General features: G+C 46.6%; 3 protein-coding genes across 4 annotated transcripts; 1 reads left to right on the top strand and 2 right to left on the bottom strand.

Annotated features, from left to right (window-relative positions):
- Positions 1–763: 763 nt before the first annotated feature.
- On the top strand, positions 764–6216 carry LOC128769998 (protein APCDD1-like). The gene is made up of 5 exons (XM_053884196.1): positions 764–1091; positions 2813–2972; positions 3163–3679; positions 4814–5135; positions 5203–6216. The coding sequence occupies exons 1-5, from the start codon at positions 983–985 to the stop codon at positions 5640–5642; spliced, it is 1548 nt and encodes a 515-aa protein (XP_053740171.1). The 5' UTR covers positions 764–982; the 3' UTR covers positions 5643–6216.
- A 966-nt stretch (positions 6217–7182) lies between these two features.
- Positions 7183–19044, bottom strand: vapal (VAMP (vesicle-associated membrane protein)-associated protein A, like). Its single transcript, XM_053884197.1, has 6 exons — positions 18684–19044; positions 11600–11752; positions 10292–10395; positions 8897–8977; positions 8454–8633; positions 7183–8039 (listed from the first exon to the last, which is right to left on the bottom strand). The coding sequence occupies exons 1-6, from the start codon at positions 18739–18741 to the stop codon at positions 7881–7883; spliced, it is 735 nt and encodes a 244-aa protein (XP_053740172.1). The 5' UTR covers positions 18742–19044; the 3' UTR covers positions 7183–7880.
- A 1171-nt stretch (positions 19045–20215) lies between these two features.
- rab31 (RAB31, member RAS oncogene family) lies at positions 20216–25025 on the bottom strand. 2 transcript variants are annotated; one of them, XR_008416366.1, is made up of 8 exons: positions 24795–25025; positions 23507–23586; positions 23320–23401; positions 22473–22544; positions 22272–22378; positions 22048–22157; positions 21464–21620; positions 20216–21368 (listed from the first exon to the last, which is right to left on the bottom strand). XR_008416366.1 is itself a non-coding variant. In XM_053882688.1 (7 exons), the coding sequence occupies exons 1-7, from the start codon at positions 24828–24830 to the stop codon at positions 21523–21525; spliced, it is 585 nt and encodes a 194-aa protein (XP_053738663.1). In that variant the 5' UTR covers positions 24831–25024; the 3' UTR covers positions 20216–21522. The 2 variants fall into 2 exon arrangements, 1 of the variants encoding a protein (XP_053738663.1); XM_053882688.1 differs by having other exon boundaries at positions 20216–21620; positions 24795–25024.
- Positions 25026–25037: the final 12 nt, after the last annotated feature.

The raw sequence follows: 25037 nt of genomic DNA on the forward strand, positions 1-25037 counted from the left end.
TATAATAGATGTAACAGTGGTATCATGATCTATGGAGGTAGCACTTGTACTACTTAGTATTAGTGTCGGTACTTGTGTTGACTAATCAGTACAAAATCACTGAAGTACCTGTAGCAGTACCACCATGGTAGTAGACGTCCATGGTAGTTGTAACAGCAGTAACTGGCTGAGAAGTCGTAGTTCAGCCTGTTGTGGTCAGTATTATTTGCAGTAGGAACAAAATACAAGTTTTAAATACTGATATTATTATATATTATTACTGATTACTGATATTACAGTACTAATGGTCAAGTGTAGTCGCAGTAGCAGAAGTAGTCGCAGTGATACCATGATGTCCAGTAGGATTCAGAGCCAGTAGGATGGTTCCCAGGGTGAAGAAGACTGGAGACTCCCTGAGCGCAGCAGATCAACATTCCACTCTCACAGTCAGTGGGAGCTTGGCAGGGGTCAGCAGCCCAGAACAGGAGCCAGTCCACCTCCCTGCTCCACACAGCTCAGCCGGGCTCCTCTAGAATCCCACCAGGGCGTTGTTGGTCCAGAGCCTGGAGACCAGCAGAGGAGGCTGGAGCCACTCTCCCACAGGGGCCCAGGATTAGAGAGGGGAGCCAACACTCCCTGGGAGGGGAAGAGGGGAGGCAGACTCGGACAGACGTTCACTCGTTCATACCTTCATCCTTCCCCCGCCCTCTGAATCACCTTGAACTTTTCATCACCTGGAGTTCAAACTCATCCGGACTCACCTGCTCCTCACCTACTCCACAGCGCAGGTTCCCGCCCACTTTCCACGCCCCTCAACTTTCCACGGAGTCGCGGACGCGCTCGGGCTCCGCAGTGACTCGGTCCGGTCGCAGCTGCGCGCACGCGCTCCGAGCTCCGGTCAGTGGAAACGCCTTCGTTACCGGCGACTCTTTTCTCTGGAGAGAACCGGGAGGACGCGTGTCTCTAGGATGCGCGACTCCCGCCGGAGAGTCTGCTCCTCAGTATGGATACGCGCCGCGAGCACGAGCGTGGACGCTGCGTAAAAGCGGCTCGTGGAATCGGGGAGTTGATGGCGCACACTGGCGCGCGCCTGCTGCTGCTCGCTTGTTTCGGTGAGTCGCAACTTCACTTGACTTCTGTGGTTTGTTTCTCATTAAACACAGTTCTGAAATGGGTGTTAAACTTTTGTGAACAACAAATAAGAGAAATATGAAACTGAAAACGTGAGAATCTTAACGGAGAAGAAACATAAACTCCTCAAATAAACTCGAATAATGTCACAATAGGCGTGAATGACGTCAAGGAAAAGTAGAACTGGAATTGAAAGTTTTTAAAAGTTTGTAAAAGGAAACTGATTATTTACCTTCTAAACTCACAACGTAAAGCTGAAAAAAATTAAACTTGTTACGGCTTTCAGACAAAAAAAACCAACATAAATAACACGAAAATAACCGTAACATAAAAAAAACAGAATTGAATTTTAAAATGGAAGAAAATAAAGTTGACAGTAAGAATCACAACATGAATTTGACTGTAGCAACATTAAATATTCATTTATTAATTTATTAACTACACTGGGTCGTGGTTTATGCTTGGAAGAAAAGTGAAAAAAAAAATAATATATATATATATATATATATATATATATATAAAACAGAAACGTTCCGGAAAAAAATAAGGAAAATAAGGAAGGAGGAAATATGTTGCACTGACATTAAAAATAGCTTGACTCTTGACTCTTCTGAAAACAGTGTAGTTACCATATCAGGCCTGATGGTGATGCTGTAATCCTCCTGGAACTAAGAAACCTCAGATACCTGAAGAGTTTACTAGGATTCGGGACTGATGTCATGATACTCCTGGGGGAATCCTCCCAAAAGGGGCGTGTCCATATCAAAGCTGAGCTAAGTGGAAAGTGAAAGTGAACCTTCTTCTGTTCCCTCTTTTTTGCACTTTTCCATAATGGAAATGACAATGAGTGAACGACTGTCAGTTGGTGCTGCTGAAGGGAGGAGGCAGGTTAGTTTGGTGTTTGCAGTGTTTCCTGGTTTTCTGTGGTCTGGTGAGGTTTCCAGCGCAGTGTCAGGTGAAGCAAAACAACGCAGCTTCCAGTGTTGGTGGCAGCCATCCAGCGCTGCAGCTTCCAATCATCTCCAGAACAACGCGGACTCGGCCAAGCCTGGAATGTGAACCTGAAAGCTCCGCTGCAGCCGCAAAGACTTTCATTTCCGATGTTTCATCCAGCTGAAGCTGCGAGCGCTGCGGAGCTTTGTTGTTTCATGTGGCGCATCCAAGCCAAACCCCAAGATCCTTTACACTGCAGAGCCGTCACTCTGGCACGATTTGCTGAGAACAGAAGCGCCTGCCGCGTCCCAGCCTGCGATCTCACCCGAGGACACCGGTTCGATCCCTGATGAAAGCCTGACGCCCTTCAAACTGGGCTGACAGGTTGCGTGTTCGGAGGGTGGCGGAGACAATGAGATTGTGGTTCTGGAGCAGCTCAGTGAGAGCAGCTGTGGTCCAGTGGTGCTGCAGAACGTACTTGTGTGTTTCATCTGCATTTTTATGGAGTGATGTTGGACTCGTCTCAGTTCATGTTGTGGCCACATTTGCGCTTCACAGACTCACTTGTTCAATGTGAGCGAACAGGAACGCAGCAGCGGAAAGTGAAAGTGAACCTTAAAAAAGCAGGGAAGCTTTGCTTGGTGATCTAGAAGACACGTGATGAATCGGCTCGAACCGCCCACTGGTTCTGATCCTGTCGTATAGACCTTGCTGACTCAGCAGTAGGTGACCTGCTGGACCTCTGTGACCGTGTCCATGTGCCCCCCAGGCTGGTGGGCAGAGGCTTGGACTGTGGATGGCCCGACGGAAGCTTTTGGCTGGTTGGTGAAGGACTCGCAGTGCCACCGCATGCTGAAGCATCTCCACAATGGAACCCGGATCACGGTGCAGATGCCTCCCAACGTGGAGGGCCACTGGGTCTCCGCCAGGTGAGTTCCTCACCCCTCTCAAACTCCACTTTTGACTGGCTAGTTAAACAAGAAGAAGCTGAAAACTCTGCTCTTGGATTGGCTGGGTTTAGCAGCGCGCCATGATGCTAGGTTGTGCGCGACAGACCCATCAATGGTTCAGGTTAACGAGTCACGTCCTGCTGACAGGTTTCTCATTGCTGTGTTCCAGTTGTGAGGTGAGACCCGGCCCGGAGTTCCTGACCCGCTCCTACCGCTTCTACGCCAACAACACCTTCCTGGCTCACCAGTTCTTCTACGAGGACAACCACTGCACCAGGCCCAGCTACACGCTGGCGGCCCGCGGCCGGCTCCGCCTCCGCCAGGCCTCCTGGATCACCCGGGGCGGCACCGAGGCTGAGTACGTCCTGCAGCGCCTGCAGATGGCGCCTCACACCGCCAGCGTGGCCAAAGAGCTGAGCCAGAGGCTGAACCGCAGCTGCCGGGGGGCGGCCGGCGGCGGCTGGGAGCCGGGGGTGGTCTACCAGCTCTGGAGCGAGGAGAGCGGCCAGGACTGCTCCAGGGAGCTGCACTTCGCCCTGCACGAGCTGCAGCTGCTGCGCGTGGAGCGGCAGTACGCGCAGCACCACTTGGTGGAGGAGCTGTTCCTGGGAGACATCCACACTCAGGCGGCCCAGAGGCTCTACTACAAGCCCTCCAGCTACCAGACCGCCCTGCAGAGCACCCAGGTCAGATCCCGCTTCACACGCTAACCGACCGTGACCAGGAACCTTGGAGCAGAGCTCATGTCTCCGACCATGTGACCACAGTGTGGCAGGAAAGTGCTGACACTGCGTCCTCCGACTGACACAGTGGCCTTATTTACATTCCACATCGACAAACTTTGACCCCCAAAAATCCCCACGACTGCGGCGGCGTTGCTGTGTTGGTTTTCCAGACTTGGCGGTTCGGTACTCTGGCTCCAGGATCTTCTGGTTCTGAGCGTCTGACTTCATAGTTTGGGTCGCCCCGGGCTGGTCACCGGGCCAGGAGCCCCAGTAAAGCCAGTCATATTTTCTGTGAAAACACTTAACTCCTACACAGTCGACTTTTTATTGCCATGGTGACGGTCCCGATCCATTAATCTCAAACGAGAGTGACTCCGGTCCTGGAGGACGGGCCGGTGCCGGCGTTCATTTGTGGTTTCAGGGTGGATCGGTGACGTGTTGTTTTCGACTCAGAAGAGGAGAATTGTTTTCAGAGGACTGTGGGTCCCACATGGCGACTCCAGTTGTTGTTGGCCGGTTCCGTCTCAGTGGTTCTGAGTGAGATTGTGGATTTTCTACCGAGCGTGTCAAGGTTGACAATTAGCTTTTATGAGGCAGAAACAGTGAGATAAATTTGGGGGGAAGACATACACCTTTGCCCCGACACAGACCCGGAAGGTGACTTCCTCCTCAGAGGGACTGAAGTTTGTAAATCACTCATCTCCAGCTGATATTAAAAATCACAGCAGCTGCGGATGTGATGAGGGAGGAAGAAAACCTGCCTCCAGAAGCGAACCCTCCCAGACGGTCTCCTGGGCTGAGGAGGTGATGCGGCGCGGCTGAATCCAACGTGTGGCGCCACCTTCTGGCACATGATGGGAACACGGGGTCGAGTGCGGAGGACTTAGTGCGCGTCGATTTTTGTGTCGACACATCATCCCCAGCATCTCGCGCCATTTGGTCGAACCAATACGTTGAGTTAAAAAGGGCTTCGACCCAATGACCTTCTCATGCTGGGAACATCTCAGGCCAGTGGAGTTGGTGTCTTGAGTGCATGAGTGCTGAACTGAAATGAGAGTCTCAGGCTGGGCAATGACGTCCGTCCTCTCCCTCCAGAACCACGAGCACGGCTGCATGGCCTGCCGCATCGTCTCCCGCTCGGACGAGCTCCACCCGCCCGTCCTGCCGCCACGCGCCGACCTCGCCGTCGCCCTCTCCGGTCAGTGGGTGAGTCAGCGCTGCGAGGTGCGGCCGGAGGTCCTCTTCCTCACCCGACACTTCATCTTTCACGACAACAACCGCACCTGGGAGGGCCACTACTACCACTACTCGGACCCGGTCTGCAAGCACCCCACCTTCACCCTGTACGCGCGCGGGCGCTACAGCCGCGGCCTGCTCTCCACCCGGGTCATGGGCGGGACCGAGTTCGTCTTCAAAGGTGACTCTCTGCAGCGTAGCCATGAGGCCCTCGCGGTCCAGGTTTGACCCGCTCTCCTCTCCCACAGTGAACCACATGACGGTGACGCCGATGGACTTGGCGACCACGTCCCTCCTCAACGTCTTCAACGGGAACGAGTGCGGCGCGGAGAGGTCGTGGCAGGTGGGCGTGGAGCAGGACGTGACGGTGACCCACGGCTGCGTGGCGCTGGGGATCCGACTCCCCCACACGGAGTACGAGCTCTTCCGCATGGAGCAGGACGCTCACGGACGCTACCTGCTCTACAACGGCCAGCGCCCGAGCGACGGCTCCAGCCCGGACACACCTGAGAAGCGGGCCACGTCCTACCAGATGCCGCTGGTCCAGTGTTCCACCAGCAGCCGGTCACCGGACCACACCTCCAGAGGGGGGCGCCAGCTCTGGACACACAACCGCTGCGGCGGGCAACACGTCACATCAACTCTGGCGGCGCTTCTCGTGGCTCTTCTCCTCTGCTGGCAAAACTAGAAGAGAGTGTAAACCTGTTGAGGAAGCCCAGAAGTTCCCAACTCACTCCCAAGACTCGACTGCACCACAGACACTGCACTTTGTTGGGATTCACTTCCTGAGGATGTTGGGACTCTTCACGCCATGGAAAGGCTGCAGCAGAAGGTCTCACTTAAACGTAGCGCAGCAACAAGATCCGACTGGTGGATGGTTCTCTCCATCAACACCGCCCCACGGGTCGGACGCATCATTACAAACAGCTCCTCCAGTTCAGCAAGTCTGTCTCAAACAAACCATTGTTCGTCGTGAAAGTGTGAAGACTTTGCTACAATACTTTTTGTATTAAAGATTTACCAAAGACTATTTAAGTTTCATCTTTTTTACTAAACAGACAGTGGCAGAAGACACACTTCCTGTTTAAAGGACGTCATTTCCGGATGCTTTGGATTTGAATCTTTTCATCCACTCGTTTGTTCGCCTGCCTGATGTTCACTCCAGTTAGTTCAGACGGATGTTTTGTTTTCTCTGCACAGCCTCTGCGGAGGCCAAGGAGACATTCCCGGCTCAGTTTCCCATGTTCAGATTACTTTTAATAAAATAATAGGGGGTAATACTTTTTTTTTTGAGAAGGAAACATTTCGCTAACTTCAAGTTGGACGTCGACACAGACCGGGCCTCGTGAGTCACAACGTCCGACTCGCTGGAGCACACGAAAGGTTACGCGGCCTTTCCCAAGGAGAGAGTTTATACTGTCGTGATTCAAGCATCAACTCTTGTTCCACCATTCTCAGGTCAAGTGAGCAGAATATTCAATCTGTTCCGGAGTTGGACGGGATCTCGGCTCTGGTTTGGATTGGATGACGGGAAACTGCTGTGAGAATCCAGCGTGCCAGGAACACCGTCAGAAATGTTGACATCAGGCGCTCCACAGTTGGTGAGGTCACTGAATGGGGTTAGGCACGAGGCCAGGCGGGGCATCAGAGGGACGCACAAGTCTGCGTCAAGGACAAACCCATGGTTACTCACCGAGGAGCAAATGTCGGGTGCCGGGGAGCGTTCTGGAATTAGCTCAGAGCTGATGGAAGAACATATATAGACTACTAACTACAGACTAACAGACACCGAGGACCTTCACAGTCAGAATATTGTTGGTTAAAAGTCCACAAAGGAGCGAGCATCAGAAGACCTGACTCGAGGAAGAGCAGAAGGGGCGAAGTGAGAGATGATTCGTAGCCAAGCCGAACAGGAAGTGATGGGATCATGACCACAAAAATAGAGGGCTAAAAAGCAAGTGATGGAAAGTTGGACTGAACTTGGAAGAACATTTTAGATAAAAGCAAAAGCCTCCAAGTCAATTGCTGGGACCAGGAACATGTTCCATGACAGTAAGGACTTGTGCATCAGTTGCCATGGTGACTGACTTTCAGACCACTTGGCTATCTGGGGTTCAATCTCGGATCAACACACAAGTTTCGCGGGGAGTGTTTGGATGATGTGAATACGAAGCTCCGATCCAGGCGGCGTCACTCTTCGTCACAAACACACAGAGCAGCAGCGGAACCAGACTTTTTTTCATTTTTATTTTTCAACGCTTATTACCATGGAACAGGGTTTTAAGAATGGAGACCATTTATTTCAGTCAATATTTGGAATATAAGATTTGTATAATTATTATATTAATATTATAAAGTCTGCGTGGTGTCGTCGGGGAACGGAAGAGGGACAATTGTACAAGGAGGAGGCACCTAAATCCCCAAAGCTGGACTGAAACATTCCGAGACGAGAAGTAGAAATAAAGTGGCGTCAGAGGCAATCCGGCGGAGAGGAGCCAGTTCTGTCGGTGGAAGTTCTCCTTCTTGGTTTAAAAGGATTTAAAACAACAATTTACAAGACACCAAACATTCCTTTGAACTAAAATCAGAGAGAGAGAGAGAGAGAGAGAGAGAGAGGGGGCGAGAGCGCCACCTGCCTCTCTCTCCAGGTGCGTCTTCCATGGTGACCGACACTGAACCGTTTGATCCGGCCGACAGAAACAAAAAGGGAGCGATCACTTTTGGAAAGTGGCCTTTCCTGGTGGATTCTGTGTGGACTAACCGTGTGACATAGTAAAAAGGCGATGCCCTCGAATGATGCTGTACAGATGTGTTCACCGCAGGCCACGCTACCAATGATATGGCAACAGAAAGACTTGTTTTCCAGGCCTCTTTTCTTTTTTTTAAAATCCGGAGTGAGGGATACAGCGGGCATGCAGCTTCCAGTCTACAAGATGAACTTCCCTAGGAAGAATCCGATAAAGATGGCTGCTATGACGACGAGGAGAGACGGTAGGGAGGAGCCTGCTTCCCGGCCCAGGAAGCTGGAGGAGTTTGATGTCATGTGGTCCGAGCGAGGCATCTTTCTCATTCTCAGCCCGTCGTCCTGCAGGAGAGGAGAGAGGCGGCTTAGCCCCGCGTCACAGAACTTTGTGAAACTGTCCCTCATGAAGCTTCATGAAGCCTCGTTCTCTGGGTCCATTCGGAAGTGTCTTGGTTTAACAATGATGAGGTCAGAGAGCAGACAGCCTAATGCTAATGGAGCCAGGAAATGAGGCTTCGTGAAGCTTCATCAGCCCGTCACTACTTCCTGCTGAGTTACGGTGGCCAGGAGACCAGTTCTATCCTGAGGATTTGCTCACTCGTCCTTCCTGAGAGCAGATTCAGACGGTGCCTGCTGCTGCTACTGTTGCTGAGCAGAGCATGGGTGAGACCTCCACTGCAGGAACAGGGCTCCCTCTTCATAAGCGCAGTAAAGTGCTCAGCGCACACACACAAGTTGAAATGGTTCCGCTCCAACCTTTAGTTGCCGGTTCTCGTCCGCCATCTTGTTCAACTCCGACTGCAGCCGCTTGCACTTCTCCAGCGCCTTCTTCAGCTCGGCGTCGTCGCCGGAGGCGTTGGCAGGCACCGAGGCGGCGGACGGGTCGGCCTTCACGGAGTTGGTGGCAGGGGCCGCTTTGATCACCTCGGCGTCATTCTGGAGCGCGACAGGGAGGTTTAACAACAACTGGGGACTTGTGGCGAGACGGGAGGGTGAACCTTCAACACTGGACACCCCTGACCCCGGGTAAGAGGTACTCAGGGAAAGATGAACTCATGCCAACGTTGGCTTCAAATATCTTGCCGCTGCGGCTACAGAGCATCTTCTTCTAGGGTCGTCCACAAATGTTCAACCACCCATCAGTCAACATCCTCTGGACATGTCATGAAAACACTTGATAATACAGCAGAGATTCTCACCACTTTATCGTTCTCAGAAGGCAGCTCAAAGACACATCTCAGCTTAGAGTCCATAAGGTCGTCCGGTTTTGCATCTTTCCACTGGAGGGAGGACAGCGTGGTTATAATCAACACCACACAGGAGGGTAACACACACGGATATAAACACACAGAACTGTTAAAAACACAGCCTCATAGCAGCACAGTTTGTCTCCTGATGTTCAAGCCTCGAGAAGAAGCCAGACTGGGGTGACCAACTTTTGAGCCTCTGCTGCCCTCTAGTGGGCACTGGCAGTTTTAAACTAGCGTGATCCGAGGGTGGTGTGAGGTGGGGGCTCCAGGCTAAGAGGCAGAGAAACTACTTCCATGTGTGGATCGTGACCTGCTCATCAACCCACTTCTGAAAATTGAAAAAATCAAATTCAATTTGAGAAGAAAAACTTGGGATGGTAAACACCAGATTTCTCCATGATGATGGCGAGCTCCTGCCACCACACTGATGAGGAAAAAAATGAAATGAGATGGCAAATAAGACCTTAATAAGATATTACATTGATCAATAAAAATGTTGAGCAAATCCAACCTGTTTCCACAAATGAGCTTGATTCATTTTGATATACTCCTCAACATATTGATTTAAAGGCATTGAAGATGGGAGAAAAAATAACATGCATCATAAATCTACCGTGTGAGTTGAATCATCCATGACAATGGAAAAGCTAAAACACATTAAAATTCTCTAGAAGTCGCAGCAGCACAAAACAATGAACAGATTAGATGCAACAGAAAAATAACATAAAATGAAAACACTTCATTTTCGGGTTGCAGTCCACCTTGGACGCCACCTCATAGTTGAGAAGCTTTTGTCCTGTGCTGCCCTCTAGTGTGCGTATTTGTATTTTTTTCCATGTCCAAAGCGCAGTCTCTAGAACGCAGTCCAGACTAAGTGGTAATGTACAGAAACTACTTCAATGTTTGGACCATGACCTGCTCAAATTCAATTTGAGCCCAAATTGAGTTTGCGATGGTGAACATCAGATTCCCTGCTGCCACACCGATGAGCAAAAAGCATATTGTAAATAAAACTATAATAACATTTTATTCTGGGCTAAATGAACCTTAACATTATTTAGTGAAGATTAATCATGATATTTTCCTATTTTACCACGAAGGGTCAGGGAAATCTATAGCTACTGTCAGTTAGGAGCAGGGTGGTTTAAGTGCAAGTAACATAACATGTCCGTTAGAACTTAACTCAGCGGTTCCTGTTTCCGCCTCAGAACCTACTGAGGTTTAAAACAGAAAATAGTCCAGGGAATTTATCGTAAAACTGTTATTGGGCAGAAATGAGACAGACGTTTCTATTTTCAGACCAAAACACCTTATATGGTCACAGGACAAGGAGAAGTCACTCACCAATGAATCCATGTCAGAAACGTTTGGAGGGGCGAAGATGGTCTGCACCATGAATTTGTGTTTACTCTTTTCATTGGGGTCATAGTCGAAGGGTTGAAGCATTACTGCGGAATAAGAGGAGCCCGTCACTGACAAATCAAACTGCACACGCACGCCGGTCTCTCTCACAAAATATGGAGCATTTCATGGAAAATTACAGCTACAACTAATTCAATCACACAATCCCAGCAACAGTTGATTCAGTGGGGGAAAGTTTTTCATGTGGTCGAGTCATCAACTGGGATTTCACTGCAGTCAGCTCAAAATTAACTCTGTATGAATAAAGAAGGTGAGCTGCAATTGAACTGGCAAACATGAAGCCTGATGTAGCTCCTGCTTCACTGGCACCTGGAACTATCACCAAAACACAAAAAGTCCTCACACATCTGTACAAATAATTCAATGTGCTGCCTGTTGACACCGCAATATACAAATTGCATGAGTGATGGAATAATGTCCCAGTGGACTCTACTGTCAATAAAGCACTCTACTCAGTGGGCCTTTCCAAAAAAAGACGCATTGATGGCACACAACAAAACTCCATGTAACATGAACTGGTTTGTGTGAGAAAACTAAATGAACAAAAAAATACATAGATAGATTATAAATTAATTTGTAATCCTTCTCAAGGATCCTCTTAAAGCAGGGGCTCCCTGGACTCTCTTGGTTTACAAGATCCTTCTGAAACAACCCGACTGCAGCTTTCAAGTGGGACGCTGCCACATGGTGAGCAGGTGAAGTGATATCCTGCACGGACAACTCAGCTGAGCAGCACCTAGTGTGCTCTTCTGGTCAGCTACAAATGTTCCAGTGAGGACATCCCTGTTGTCACGTGACCAACACTCTCCCTACACACGATTTAAGAGCAACTGTGTACGATCTGAGTCAGAGCCTCCGCTGTGCATCACAAGACAGAATGTGAGCATCATGTGAGTAAATGTTTTGTTTTGCAGCTAAATCCATTATGTGGCAAGATGAGACGTGAAAGCTTTAATATTAAAGATCATGCTCTTGTATCAGAAGTGGCAGCTAAAACAAGGACTGTGCTGTTTGTGATGATTTGTTTTCATGGCTGACAAACTTGACAGGGAAGTACCTGGTGACAGATTTACTGATGTGAGCCATGAACAGCCGCAGTGACTCCTTCCAAACAGCATCATTCACAATTATTCAATACAGCAAATGACATTTCAAGTTCAAGCATCTAAATTAGCAAATAGACTGTTTGGATAAGAGTGAGACGCCGGCAGGGGAATGGAGAAAACGTACCAGAAATGTTGACAGCTGCCCCTGCGTCAATGACGCCACTGTTTGGTCGTACACAATATCTGCGAGGCGCCGTTGTCTTGACTTTAAAGCAAACTCTTTTGTCGGAGGGGTTCTTCAATTTGAGGTTGGTGGTGACGACATCTGTGAAGGGACCTGAAAGGACAAAATGTGGAAGTGCACTTCAGTATGAGCTTATACTACTATATATATATATACATATATATATTACTGTCTCAATAGTTTAATAACTCACTGTAAGTCCCGCACAGTGCTACTTTTCAAGAAACAAATGAGAGCAGCTCAGAGGTTTAAATCCTGTTGAGACCAGTTGAAATCAACAGGCTTTTCTACGATGACCAGCGTGAGTAGATCAGAGGCTCATGTTTGGAGACAACCAATGAGATACAAGATGAATTCAACAAAGACACAGGACTGGTTTCCACCACATTTCTTAGCAAACCTGTAACATCAAATAAATGGGCATGGAAAATCGAAATGAAATATATGTGATCCAAAACGAAACCTTTTGAAATATGAAGTATAAAACACAGCCCATGTTTAACACAATGATTTGGGATCAAATCTAGCTGTCATTCAATGTTCCTTTTCTGTGTTTGTCCAGCAGGACTCAAGCGTACTAGCTGTTCTGCAACTTTGCCTGGACGCACCCTTAGTGAGTAAAAAAGAAAGGGGGGGTGGAGGGAAGCTGTGAGTAAGTGACAGATTATGTCACGACTAGCAGGCGATAAGCATTGGACAACTGTTTTAGCTGAGCCACTCACTGAAAACAATCAGAAGAACTGGTGAAACCAAGTAAGGTCTTCCATCGCAGTATGCACTTATATTCACATGAATAAGAATCTACCTCAACTGTTTAGTTTACAAATATCGTTCAGTTACTTGGGTCTTATTCCCCTTAGTTAATGGCAGGGACTAAAGGTCCCTCCAAGCACAGGTTGATGACCAGAGAAGCGGATCAATATTCCGTCGCACATCTTGTGACACAGGTGGCTTTGAATTAAACCTCCTAACCAGGGTTAACAGCCTTTGATCTGCATGTCCTGATGGAAACGTTGGCCAGCCCAAATTCAATCACATTCAACTGCTACTGTGGAAAAGGACACCCCGTGACAGAGCGTACAGTTGTGCAGTCGGGACTCAGAGTGACAGGTCTGACTGATTCCCAAGGCATCAGACGAACTCTAAACAACAGTGTGTTCACTCAATTTCAATGGGCCTGTTCATCGACACCCTGGAGAAACTTGAAAGTTTCTGCAGCAGTTCAAGCGTCACTTTCCACATGTTAAGCCTGGTAAGAACTTTGAATGTTACAAAACAAAGCTAGTATTCAGCCTTTACACCCAGCACTGAGGAGATAAGACGCAGTGCGTGACCAGTGGCTCACAAAGCTACAGCCAGTGTGCGGTTGCAGTGAAGAGTGGGCTGTTAGTCCACACAGGTGTGTCTCTTACACACACATACATACATTCCAACATGACTTGTAAAGCCACCCTGATAACACTGTGTGCACATTTCAACACCATGGAATAATTACGCCTCTAATGTGTTGATTTGGGCAGATAATCGAATTGTGAACACACCACAACTTTAAACTGGTTAGAGAGGCCAACATCCCCAACTGGCTCAAATCTAGCTTACCCTGTTTAATTTGTCAAAAATAGAACAACATAAGGAAGTAAAAAGCACCTGAGCGCGTCCCTAGTTTGGACTTCAAACTGCTATGTGGTTTTCTCCTATGTGACCGAGGAAGACTGGCAAAGTTACTGTAAGTCCCTCAAGTACTCTCTGAAATACCTAAACTAGTACTGTAGACCCTAACACATGAGGGACGGCAACACTCCCTTTTTATTAGAACGATACGATAATAGAACTGGACCTTGGATGTTTAAGTCACAACACAACTGAGTTGGTGCTTTATTAAATAAATTACAATACATACTATTTCTTACATTCCAGTTCAAACGGTACGTGGTACAAAAGAAATGAAATCATCAGTTTGGCTTTTTCCGATGACCAAGGCAACAGCCGAGGACAGCAGGGTCCAACCTCCCCATGTAAGAATAAAAACATGTTCTTCAAAATTGAGTTTGTTTACTTGTCAAGCACAAACTTGATGTGATACAGCCAATTGGGAGCGTTTTCCACGTGAAGTCAAGTTGGATTTGAGCCTTGATAAGACAGTGTTTTGTTACCATGACTGCTTTGTGTCTGTAATCACCATGAAGGATCTTCAAATGTGCCTTTGTGAGAGTCCGTCAGTAGAAGCTGCAGCCATTGTGATCCTTTCGGTCCATTTTTATTCTGTCATTTCACGCTGTAATTATTGTCTTAAGAGTGAACAATCTCATGTGAATGTGAAAGTTTTTCCAGACAAAAATGGAGAGTGCAACTGAGATCAACTGCGTCATTGACACACCAAATCAAATGCCTTTGTTGTTGTTTTCATGAAGAAGACTGTGTGTCCATGGCATCTTTAAATAAACAAAACAACTAATTGAGTCTCAAACGCAGGAGAAGGTCAGGATGGAAACAGCACTAGTTTAGATGGTACATTACAATTATACAGTTCATTTTATTGCATTTGGACACTATTCACACTAAACAGCTGATAAACTGTATGAATCATCAACTCGTGAAAATGCTCACAGCAAGAGCTTAACAGTCATTGTTCTGAAAATGTGCAAAGGCATTACTGTGTTCCATCAATACAACTGGTCACTGGCCACTTCATACCAAATGAAGGTTCTTAACCCAGGAGAGTGAAGTCGAAACAAAATTGGTCAATTGCGTTTGGTTCATCTGGGAAGGTTGAAAGCATGTGAGCTGCCCTGGAACAATACCCACAGAACAGACCGGAACTAAAATAAATACTCAGTCGGGATCGTAGGTTTGTCACAATTACCATCAAGTCATACACAGAAACACATTCTGAGCCAACATTTTCAGATAACAAGCTATTTTCTGCAGCTTTAGACCTTAAAAGCTGAGCACCAACTCCAGTCGCCCATTCCTTGCACATTTTAAATGTCCTACTTTCTTCTAAGCTGAAACAATAGCCAACTAGATGAACACGGATGATGCGAGTGCAGAAGCGATCCACAGCACCAGTGCGACACCCACGCACGCATCACTTTCCCAACTCCAACATGCCACCTTTGCTCAAGTACCATCTCTCATCTCGGCGCATGTATGTGGAGTTTGGATCCCCCCCGGGCCGGGCCGCGGCTAAAAATACCCACAGAGGAAAAGATGGGCTGCCCTCTCCGGCTCTGTGAAGGAATCCCAGCAGAGGTTCTAAAGAAAACCAGCTTTTGTTACGTGCTGACCGATTTAGCTCAGTCGCTGAGACGGTGCTGGAGCAGCAGTTTTCCAGGGCCATCTTGGCTGCCACCGGATGGTAGTTTTTAATTTAAAAATGACAATAATAAGAGCGAGTTTGGCTTGTGCCGAGTCAACATGTTTTCAAACCTGGAGGTACTATACTATCACAGCTAAAGAGTCCTTGAGTTTTATTCCTGTGAACAACTTCTCATCACCTTTATCGGCATATTATGGTAACAGATTCACTAACCGTGTTCTGCTCTACCGGTTCCTCTCCAGGCAAAGGCTGTGACACGCAGCGGCTCACAGAGTGCTCACATACAGGTGACACAATTGTGGCTTCACCAATTGCTTCTGTACTTTTGTGGGGGTCACAGATACTAGAATCCATCCCGGGTACTTGGGCAGAGACAGGGCTCACACCGACAAACACCTTCGCTCCTGTGGACTATTTAAGGCCACTAAATTAACCTCTGTATGTTTTTGGGCGGAAACCCACAGAAGCACAGTGAGACCAAACAATCTCCGCACAGAAACAACCCAGAACTGCCTGAAACTACAGATGCCGAGGTGGCAGCGCTCCCCAACCACGCCGCCCTCACACAGCCAAACTGAAGCTCCCGCAGAGGGTTTCTGCTCATCTGGAGCCACTATGTCATAAAAGCAGATCAAAGTCAGGTAAAAAGTGGAACTATGATATAGTATCATGAAGACTGAAGCATGTGGGGAGCAAAGGTCAACCTTCCAGCCACATGTAAGAGCTACTGAAACTTGCACTTCGCAAAGAATCTGATAGACTTTCGTGTTCAGTTTGGTCCATGTATGCGCCAGTCAAGTCCAGTTCAGAGCAACAGAGCCATCAAGACGCATGACAAAGAGCAAGATGAAGTTGTATATATTGTTGAGAGCTCGCTAAGCTTAGTTGTTGTGGCACAAGATAAAATATTTTCCAAAAATTCCGGGGATTAACAGTTGAACAAATGCTTTAAGAGAACCATATGTTACCTGTGTCTGGTATTTTATCTGGTGACCTTTACCACATTCCTGCCACGTCTGAGCTACAACTAGTCTCCACTCATACCTTACTGACAATCGGCCTGTCAAGGCGGGAGAGACAAAGACGCTAGCTCTGCGAGGAACAATAGAAAAGCTGCTCTGTCCCGACATAATGCCAGGAGCCTCGTAAGCCGTGAGAAACACTGCATGCTTCTGCAAGGATTTAGTGGAAACTCCTTTGCTTGTTGACAATACTAAAATTAGCAGCATGATATGCTCGTAAGATCTGCATTAACCGATTTAGCACTCAATTTTCAGAGACGAATGGCCACTTGTTAAAATACAAAAGCATTTGAATATGATGTTCATATGTATCTGTGAGCTTTATGAAAAAAGTACATAAATTATAGAATAATTTATCAAAATAATTTTAGTTCATTATACTTTATATATAAAAAAAAAAAAAACAAGACTTTCATACTCGGTTACAATCAGAGAATTCCGACATCCTTCAATAATATATTTTGGCATCAAAAACCCCTAATGCCAAGTTCACAGAATAAAAATAAATTATCAGTATCAATGCCACAGGGAAAGAAACAGCATTTGCACTATACAACCAACAAACTGTTTAAACATTTAGAGCTGTAGCATAGGGGCCCCCTATGCTGGGGTCTCACCCCCGACACCAGGAAAATTCCAACATCAAGGGAATTTTCAGCTCCGGTGTCAACGTGTAGTGAAACACGACTCCAACGTCAATACATTTAGCTTTTGAGTTCACAGTCGACAAAATCAGACTCATTTCATTTCATGTCATGTCATTCACCCACCGGAGACACAAATCTAACAAACAAATCCTGTCCGATATGAATCAGGTTGAAAGATATTAGCCCCCAAATTTACTGACAGAGGTGTTCTAGTACCTATGTTATTGCACATCGACAGCTTTGTGTATTTCTAAAGAAATAATACTCATTGCAACTATTTACTACTATTCATTAAATACTGTTTTTAGTCTAGATTAGTATAAGCGTGTGTCTTAGTATAACCAGGAAGACTATTTAACCGTGGTTTACATTTTTGCCATAATCACACAGCCATAGTTTCTACTGTCAGTTTACTGTAAAAAAGTTTGATTGACATTCACAACAATTTATAAAGGAAATTTTATGCACTGAAAGAAAGATATTTGCAAAACCTTTCATTGAATTACGTGTGCAACAATGGACACCGTAAGTAATTAATAACTAAAAATTAATAACTATATTTTTTTCAATAAACATGGTTCCTCTATTAGGGAAATCCATTCAGCAGTTTGCAGCTGTTTGGTGCACGAGCATTTGGCAGAAGCGGAGCGAAAACTCTCCTTACAAACATGTCCACCTTGTGGAATAACTTCAGCCCTGGAAGATGTGATATTTATGATATATGTTAGTTGGAACCCGAAGTGTTAACACTGAGCACTGTGTTCGATGGCGGCCCGTGAAGGAGAGCAAGACCGAGACGGTCAAGTGAGGCTCCCAAGCATGTAAACAAACAGCGACATTTTCACCTCCTTAAATCAGTCAAAGACCTGTTGTTGGACTGCAAGACAATCCGTTTATGAATGTTTCAAGAGCAAATGCATGTCATTTTGCAGATCAAATGAGATGGTAGCACGTTACGTTCTATTATCTTAATACACAAATCGATCAGGGCTACGATAAACATTAAATGTCAATGGCAAACGTTTAGAATCGTAAACTTGTTTTCAGGATAATATTTTACCCGTTTCTTGTTTTACCAACTTCCTCATCTGGTCTTATACTGAGTCATATTTTCAAATGCACAAAGCAAACTGAGCTCAGATTAATATCGGTTTTGGTGGATTTAATGAAATTCCAGTATCAGGATCGGAAGAATGTGGATCGGTACATTCCTTCTAATAAAGTTCTGCAATAAAATACACACACATATACATATATATATATATATATATATATATATATATATATATATATATATATATATATATATATATATATATATATACACAAAGCGAGTGCCTTTGAAAGCAATTCAATAGCAAATAAGAGAGTTGCTCTTCAAGTTGAACTGACAAACTTCGAGGTTGGCCAACTGCTTATTGACACATCGCTATTGTTTGTTGTCCATGTCAGACAAGCAACAGTTGTAAACTACGGTACGGATTCCTCCGGGGGAACAATGTATACAAGTGAATCCGAACGTCAAACAATGAGACAAAACATGCTCAAAGAACAGGTTGCCATGCAAACCTGGTGCCTGTCATGGTTCGTTGGAGAAGTTTAGGATTCCAGCTGTCATTCTCAAGGATTGACAGGGACCTAGACCAAACCTGGATCGCAGTACGACTCCAGTCATTGAGGCAGTTTGGAATTTACGCTTCAGAATCGGCTCAAATAACAACAGTTTGCTGCAGCTAGCCTTATTAGCATAGCAGCCCGGCTCCTATTACTGCCTGCAGCGTCGCTGGAGAAAGGTGTCAGCAGGAAACGCAAACTGAAATGGGTGTCAATCCTTCGGACGCCTTGGTCAGTTCAGTCGGGAGTCGTGTGTGAGCCGGGAAGGCGGCAGGCGCCACGCCACGCCGGCTCTCCACGTCACTCCAGCGCGGGGATGCAGCGGCCCGGTCTGACTTAAAATGGCGGTGGATGCTAGCTGCTAGCGGCGAGTGTGACATCGCTACGACACTTGCTCCGTCAGCACATTCACACGGACTCACCTTTAAACCGGAGGTCCGACTGCGGGTCGAGGACGAGGACTTGATCCAGCTTGGACATTGTGGCCTCCCGGGGGTTTGCACTGAATTTGGTTGCGGGGGAGTGAAACCGACAAGTGGAAGTCCTGGATCCCCGTCCGCCACTGAGCCACGGGGACGCGCACGTTGCTACAAATACTACAACGCGCGGGTGCACGAGCCTGCGGCGCGGGGCCGTGGGTAGTGCGCGAGAATGATCTGATTACGGTTCGGTTATCGAATTCAACCGAACAGTTCGACAGAAAAACACCTTATAAAACCACAGTCCCGTGTCCACCCGGATGTCTTGGCCAGTCGAACTAAGCAATAAACCCCAAACCTATAGCCTTCCACTGCATTTATTCCGTCCCAGTCTGTGATGGAAGCCAGTGGAAAGAGCTTTATTAGTCAGGCACCAGGTAACAACAAAGAGGATGGACGTGTAATAAAGCAAAAGACCTGTCAAAAGTGTTGTCCACGTTTACTATATAATGTTAGCGGACAGCCTGAGAGAAGCTTTTTAACTCAGGATGTGTCACTTAGAGTTGATACAGTGTATCGTTTTCATATGAATGTTATTTTTATAAAGTATATTTTTATACAGCATTTTTAAATGGTATTTTAGTGACTAATTTTCAAGATGACTGAGCTGCAGATTCAAATTCTTGAGGCTGGTGTGAATGATTTTTTGTTGTTGTTGGATATTGGTCAGATCTTGGTAAATGTGAGGTTTAATATTTGTATTGGATTTTTGGGCTTGTTGAGATACATGAGCTACTTGCAAATCTTATCAGTGGCCACACCCCCTTTTTATAACAAAAATATGATTGAAATATATTGATAGAAAATTAATATAAATTTGTACAATTTAATATTAAATGATTATTTGACTTATAGTAATTCTGTAAAAATGTAAATTTAACACATATAATTAAAAATATAATCCTCTATTTTGCATCAAAAGGGGCGGAGCTTTGTGAACTTATGCTTATTTGGAAAGAAGCGGCCCAATTATCACTGTTGACGTCTCAATAACTAAAGACTGTAAATTGTGCATGTGTGTGTTTCTCTGTCCACATGTGTCCTGAGATGAACTGGTGAACCCTGCCTCTCCTTCCAAGTAGCAGGGATGTTGGGGGACTTTTCAAATGTTGTGTAACCTGCTCCCAGAGACACACGTTTTCAATGAATTGAGCATCAGACCTACAGTCATTCATTACCCTCTTTCACCTCGGTCAACTTATCCGTGCAGTTATTTTCCAATACGTAAACACAAGAGCGCGTGACCCGAGGAGGTCAGCAGGGGGGGTCCTGACTGAGATGGACTGATGTACACGGTGAGTTCATGTCGCTCCTTCAGCCATACGCCGTTTTTGCACGACATGTTATGTGCGCCCCTCGTCGCCATGGCGACAGCAGGTCAGATGCCGCGACCCAGTCGACCCCCCATCACTCATCTGCCTGTCTGAGAATCCTATTTCAGGATGGGAGAGGAAAACATGGAGTCAGAAGGAAGGAGTTTTATTCATGTATTTACAGAGTGACTGAGGAGAAAGGCACATGAGGTGAAGCTCCTCACTCCACACCAGAGTGATGCCATGACTACATGCTGTACATCCTGTCAGAGTGACCCCGTTGATCACAAGATCGCATTCACATGTCTGACATTTAAGCTTTTTTTTTGGAACTCCTGAATTCACTTGATTTAGTTTGGGCCCTTGATTCAGGACAAACAGAGCCAAGCTGACCGGGTCACAGGCCACAAGGCGCCTCTCCTATCTCATGGCCGTGGCCCGGAATTCGCCCCCGGTCACCACACAGTCTCCACCTTTGATCGGATCTGAACCTAGTTGCTACACACTTAAACATAATCACACAAACACACTTCAACACAACAACTACATGCCTATATTTACACACATTCAATGACACACTTGTTGGAAATTAGAGCGGACGTTTTGACGCTTTAACCCACAGGAATATTTAAACAGAGATAAAGACTGTAAACTGTAGTTTAACCGACAAAAACACGCTCAAACGAACAAATCGACTCGCCAAGATGCCACACGTTTCCTGCCGCTCAGCATGAATCGTGCGGTTATTCCTCGTCTCTGATCTCGGTACATCTCGGTATCACCACCAGGGGTCGCCAACAGCAGTAGAACAAGCTGCGCCGCAGATCCACTCCCACATTCAGAACCAAGAGCCCAGTCACACACAAACACACGGCAGTGGTTGCCAGCACGGGAGAATACACAGTTGGAATTATTAAAAACTACACATGAGGAAATGTCTATTTTGTTATTTAATAAAAATTTCATGTGTTTAAAAAAAGGCACTTCCTGCTCCAGGCTGTTCCCTCATATTTAGGCACAAGTTTAATAGTAAAACTGGCAGAAAATGTTACAGTTCTAAGGCTTTCCCTGTTCATCACATGTTTCATCGTGCATCGTCCCAAGACAAATTGTAAACTAGTGTGGTCAGTGTCTCAGCACCAGGGGTCGTGACCTCTGCTCGCCTACATCTACAGCAGGAAATGAGCGTAAAAAAAACCCCATGGACTCCACAGCACTCACAACACCTCCATCGTCCTGCAGGCCACGCTCGTCCTGCGCAACTGCACCAGAACACTAACAGTTTTGACGAATACTGCGGCTCCTGCACACGCCGCTAGAGGGCGACAGAGCGACGCTGACTGGCGGATCCATTTGAAAGAATCTCAAAATGTGCTGGTTATTTGACAGTGCAGTGACGCTGCTCCTCACCTCTCCCTGCAATTACGACACTGTGTGCAAAGGTGGAGTCGGCCCGGTGAGGACAACTGCTAGCAGCATCTCCTGGAGGACGCAGGAGGCTGGCCGGTGATTTTGAAGGACTCGGTGCTCTCCACCTCAGGGTTCTGCAGCGGTGGGATCTGTTTGCCTGAAACACATGGAGGGAGATTTGAATTGTTCTGAGGGAATTCATGAACGTTCAGGTCAGACGTACAGGGGACTCTCTATTGACCATGATGTTTGTGGATGATATAGTGATTTGGACTGAGCGATGGAGAGGAGAGAGTGTTGGACCAAGATGAAAGATAGGAACCACTGAGGTTCATGATGAAGGACCGGTTGCTGTGGCAACCACGGCCTGGCAAAGAGAGATGAAACATCAATTTCCTGAAGAAGACATGTGTCACCAAAAGGCAGGCGTGATGACACGTCAGCTTCCTGTGACTCTCTCGAGTGTAGTCGACTGAGTCTTGTTCCTGTTTTTCAACTTTTCATTTCTGTTATCGGACTCATTCACACAACTTCCTGATTTGAGTGTGTAGAGAAGAAGCATCGACTCGGTCGACGTCACGTACTGATCTTCTGGAAGAGCTCCTCCACATTGACGGCGTTTCTGGCGCTGGTCTCGATGAAAATGGCAGCGATGGAGTCTGCAAACTCTTTGGCCTCTTTCATGGGCACTTCCCTGCGACGGAGGAGACACGACAAACCTGCCGGTTATCCAAGTTACGTCACGAACGTCAACAAAAGACGGTTGAGTCATGGTGCGTTTCAGCGTGAGAACTGCGGGAGGAGTCACCTGATCTCTCCGAGGTCGTTCTTGTTCCCCGCAATGGCCACGACGATGTCGTCGGGCCCATGCTCCTTCAGTTCCTTCACCCACTTCTTCAGAGTCTGGAACGAGTCCTGTCGAGGTCAGGGAGAAGAGTTAGGGTCGGAGGAACCGGAGACTCCGGAGACAGACGTGACCTTCACTCGGGACACGTCGTGCTTCACGCACCAGCTTGGTGATGTCGTAGACGATGACAGCAGCAGCAGATCCTCTGTAGTACATCGGCGCCAGAGAGTGGAACTGCCAGCAAAAAACACACGCTCATGAGACAGAAACCTGAGGACTCCAACGCGGCTCAGAACGTTGGCATCCATGACGCTCCCAGCCCTGCAGATGTTTGTTGCCGTTATGCTGACTCTAAACACACAGCAGCTTAATTCAATTAAAATGTTTTGGATGAAAGTGGGCGTCAACACGAACGCGAGCTCAGCCGCTGAAGAAAAGCAAACGCTAGAAGGTGAAACTAATTTCCAGAATATCATTATCTTAAATTAATGATAATGTCTTAGTTACCATGCTGCCAGCAAGAAAAATTTTCCCAGTTAGGGAAGAATAAAGAAAACCTATCCTCATTCTTCTTCAGGGTTAAAAGTGCTCACTAGGCCTCATTACTGCCACTCAAAGGTGACAAAGGGAACTGCACCTACACAACAGTCAGTGGAGGTCAAGTTCTTGACCAGGGCTGGGGAAACTTTTAACCCTTTCATAACTATGTCATTTTAAACTCACACATTAAATCAGGTAAAACCCTGTCAGTGGGGTGAATTTTGGGGGGGCGGCAGCTCCAGAGTCTCGTGGATGGAAACAACGGCTCAATACTTCTCTTCTGAAGAAGCGGAAACATCCTGCTTCTGTTTGACTAAGTGAACTCTCCCTATGTGTCATGTGGATCCATCACTTCTCGTCCACGGTGTCATCAGACTTGACCACAAAACGTGTGTGTGTGTGTCATAAGCGTGTCCTCACACCAGCGGAGAGGATGAATGAAAGCGTTACACAACCACCCGCCACTCACCCTTTCCTGCCCCGCAGTGTCCCAGATCAGGAATTTATGTAGCTCATTTCCACTCGGCACCGTTTTGGTCAGGAAGGACGCTCTGGAGATAAGAGCAGAGGAACGTTGAGAGGAAGCTCCAAACCCAGGAGAACGTCTGAGGGAGCTGCTCTGTGTTTCCAGGACTAGTTTCACCCGAGTTTCTCACCCGATCGTAGGACTGATGTTGTGGTCGAAGTGATCTTGAACAAACCGACAAACGATGCTGGACTTCCCGACTCCAGTGTCCTGGAAGAAAAGTGAACAGATGAACATCAGAGGGCTGCAGCAGGAGGTCAGAGTCCGAACTATTGATCATGACGTCACACTGCTGCTGCTGACCTCATCATTGATTATCTTAACATAATGATATTAATTCATTTAAATGGAATTCATGGCAAGCGGCAATGAATATCTAAAGTTGATTCACTTTCCATTCGATATTTTATTTTATTTTAAAGACTATAGGTTCTAACGAGAGAGGAAGATGGTGGTGAGATTTTATCTATGAACCCTTTTTATTATTAGTTTAATGTAAATGAAAAATATTATGTATTCACTCTACAGAACAAATATAAGGACAATGTCCAAAAAAATAATCTACGAAAAAAGCAGGAAGAGAAAAAAACAGATATCATGTATATTTATATTCAGGAAAATGAATACATATATTTATAGTTTTTATTATAAATGAAAGTGTTTTGAGTGAAAGGCATCGAATGTAAAAGACATCAAGTAGAACTTAAAGAATTAAAACTGTCAAAAGCTAAAAATGGACAAGAACTCAAATACTAGGATCAGTGGATTAAATTGTATCTGTTTAAAGGCATATTGGAAAAAAATATATATCACGTCAATTAATCTCTGTGTCAGTGCGGGAGGAAACCGGAGTGAACTGTTTAATGTAAATAAGAAGTGCGAAAGGTCGACCTGATAAATAATCCGCGTCCTTAAACCCACAGACACCAAGGTAAAGAACTAGTCAACAAACAGGAAGCGGCGAAGGCTGGCTGGTGAAATTCACATCGCAGCAGCAGTGAATGACTTTCTGTGACCCTGAAACATGAAGTTTTCAAGCTTTCAAGGGTTGCAGTCGGTTTTGTTAACGCAGCAGGAATTTTAACCACAGTTGTCTGCCGATGACGTCATGGACGATCGGCTCTGAGAGCCGTTAGAAAAAGAAACAGATGACGACACGTCGTCTTTAATTCATACGAACGTTGGATACCACGCAACTCAACATTTAAACCGTTGGGTTTGCTTTGTCGTCAACGGAGGCAAAGGTTTCAGACGAAGCGACGACGAGTTGTTTTAAACGAGTCTCGTCCGAAGACAGAAGTAGCATCTGTTTTAGCAATAACACTGTCACAGCATCGCTCCGGGCACCAGTCCGGCGGCTGGACGGGCTCGACTGAAGGAATTCACCCCCAAAATGGAGCTCGGAAAAGACAACTCACCCCGAGGAGACAAACTTTGAGCTCCCTGATGGCCATGTCGAGTCCGGAATCCCAGCGCTAGATCATCGCTCGTCACCAGCCAACCATTGTCTTGGTCGTCTTTCTTCAGGACTCGACTTATTTTTTTTCCTCGTCGGTTCTGGAGCGCAGACCCAGCCCCTGATGAAGACCCGGCCCCGAAGAAGACCGTCTTGCTCCAGCAACAATCGACGACAGTTAGACCGGGTGACATCCGGTTGTCTT

The sequence above is a fragment of the Synchiropus splendidus genome, chromosome 13 (assembly GCF_027744825.2).
Source record: "Synchiropus splendidus isolate RoL2022-P1 chromosome 13, RoL_Sspl_1.0, whole genome shotgun sequence".
In the NCBI taxonomy this organism is placed as follows: Eukaryota; Metazoa; Chordata; class Actinopteri; order Syngnathiformes; family Callionymidae; genus Synchiropus; species Synchiropus splendidus.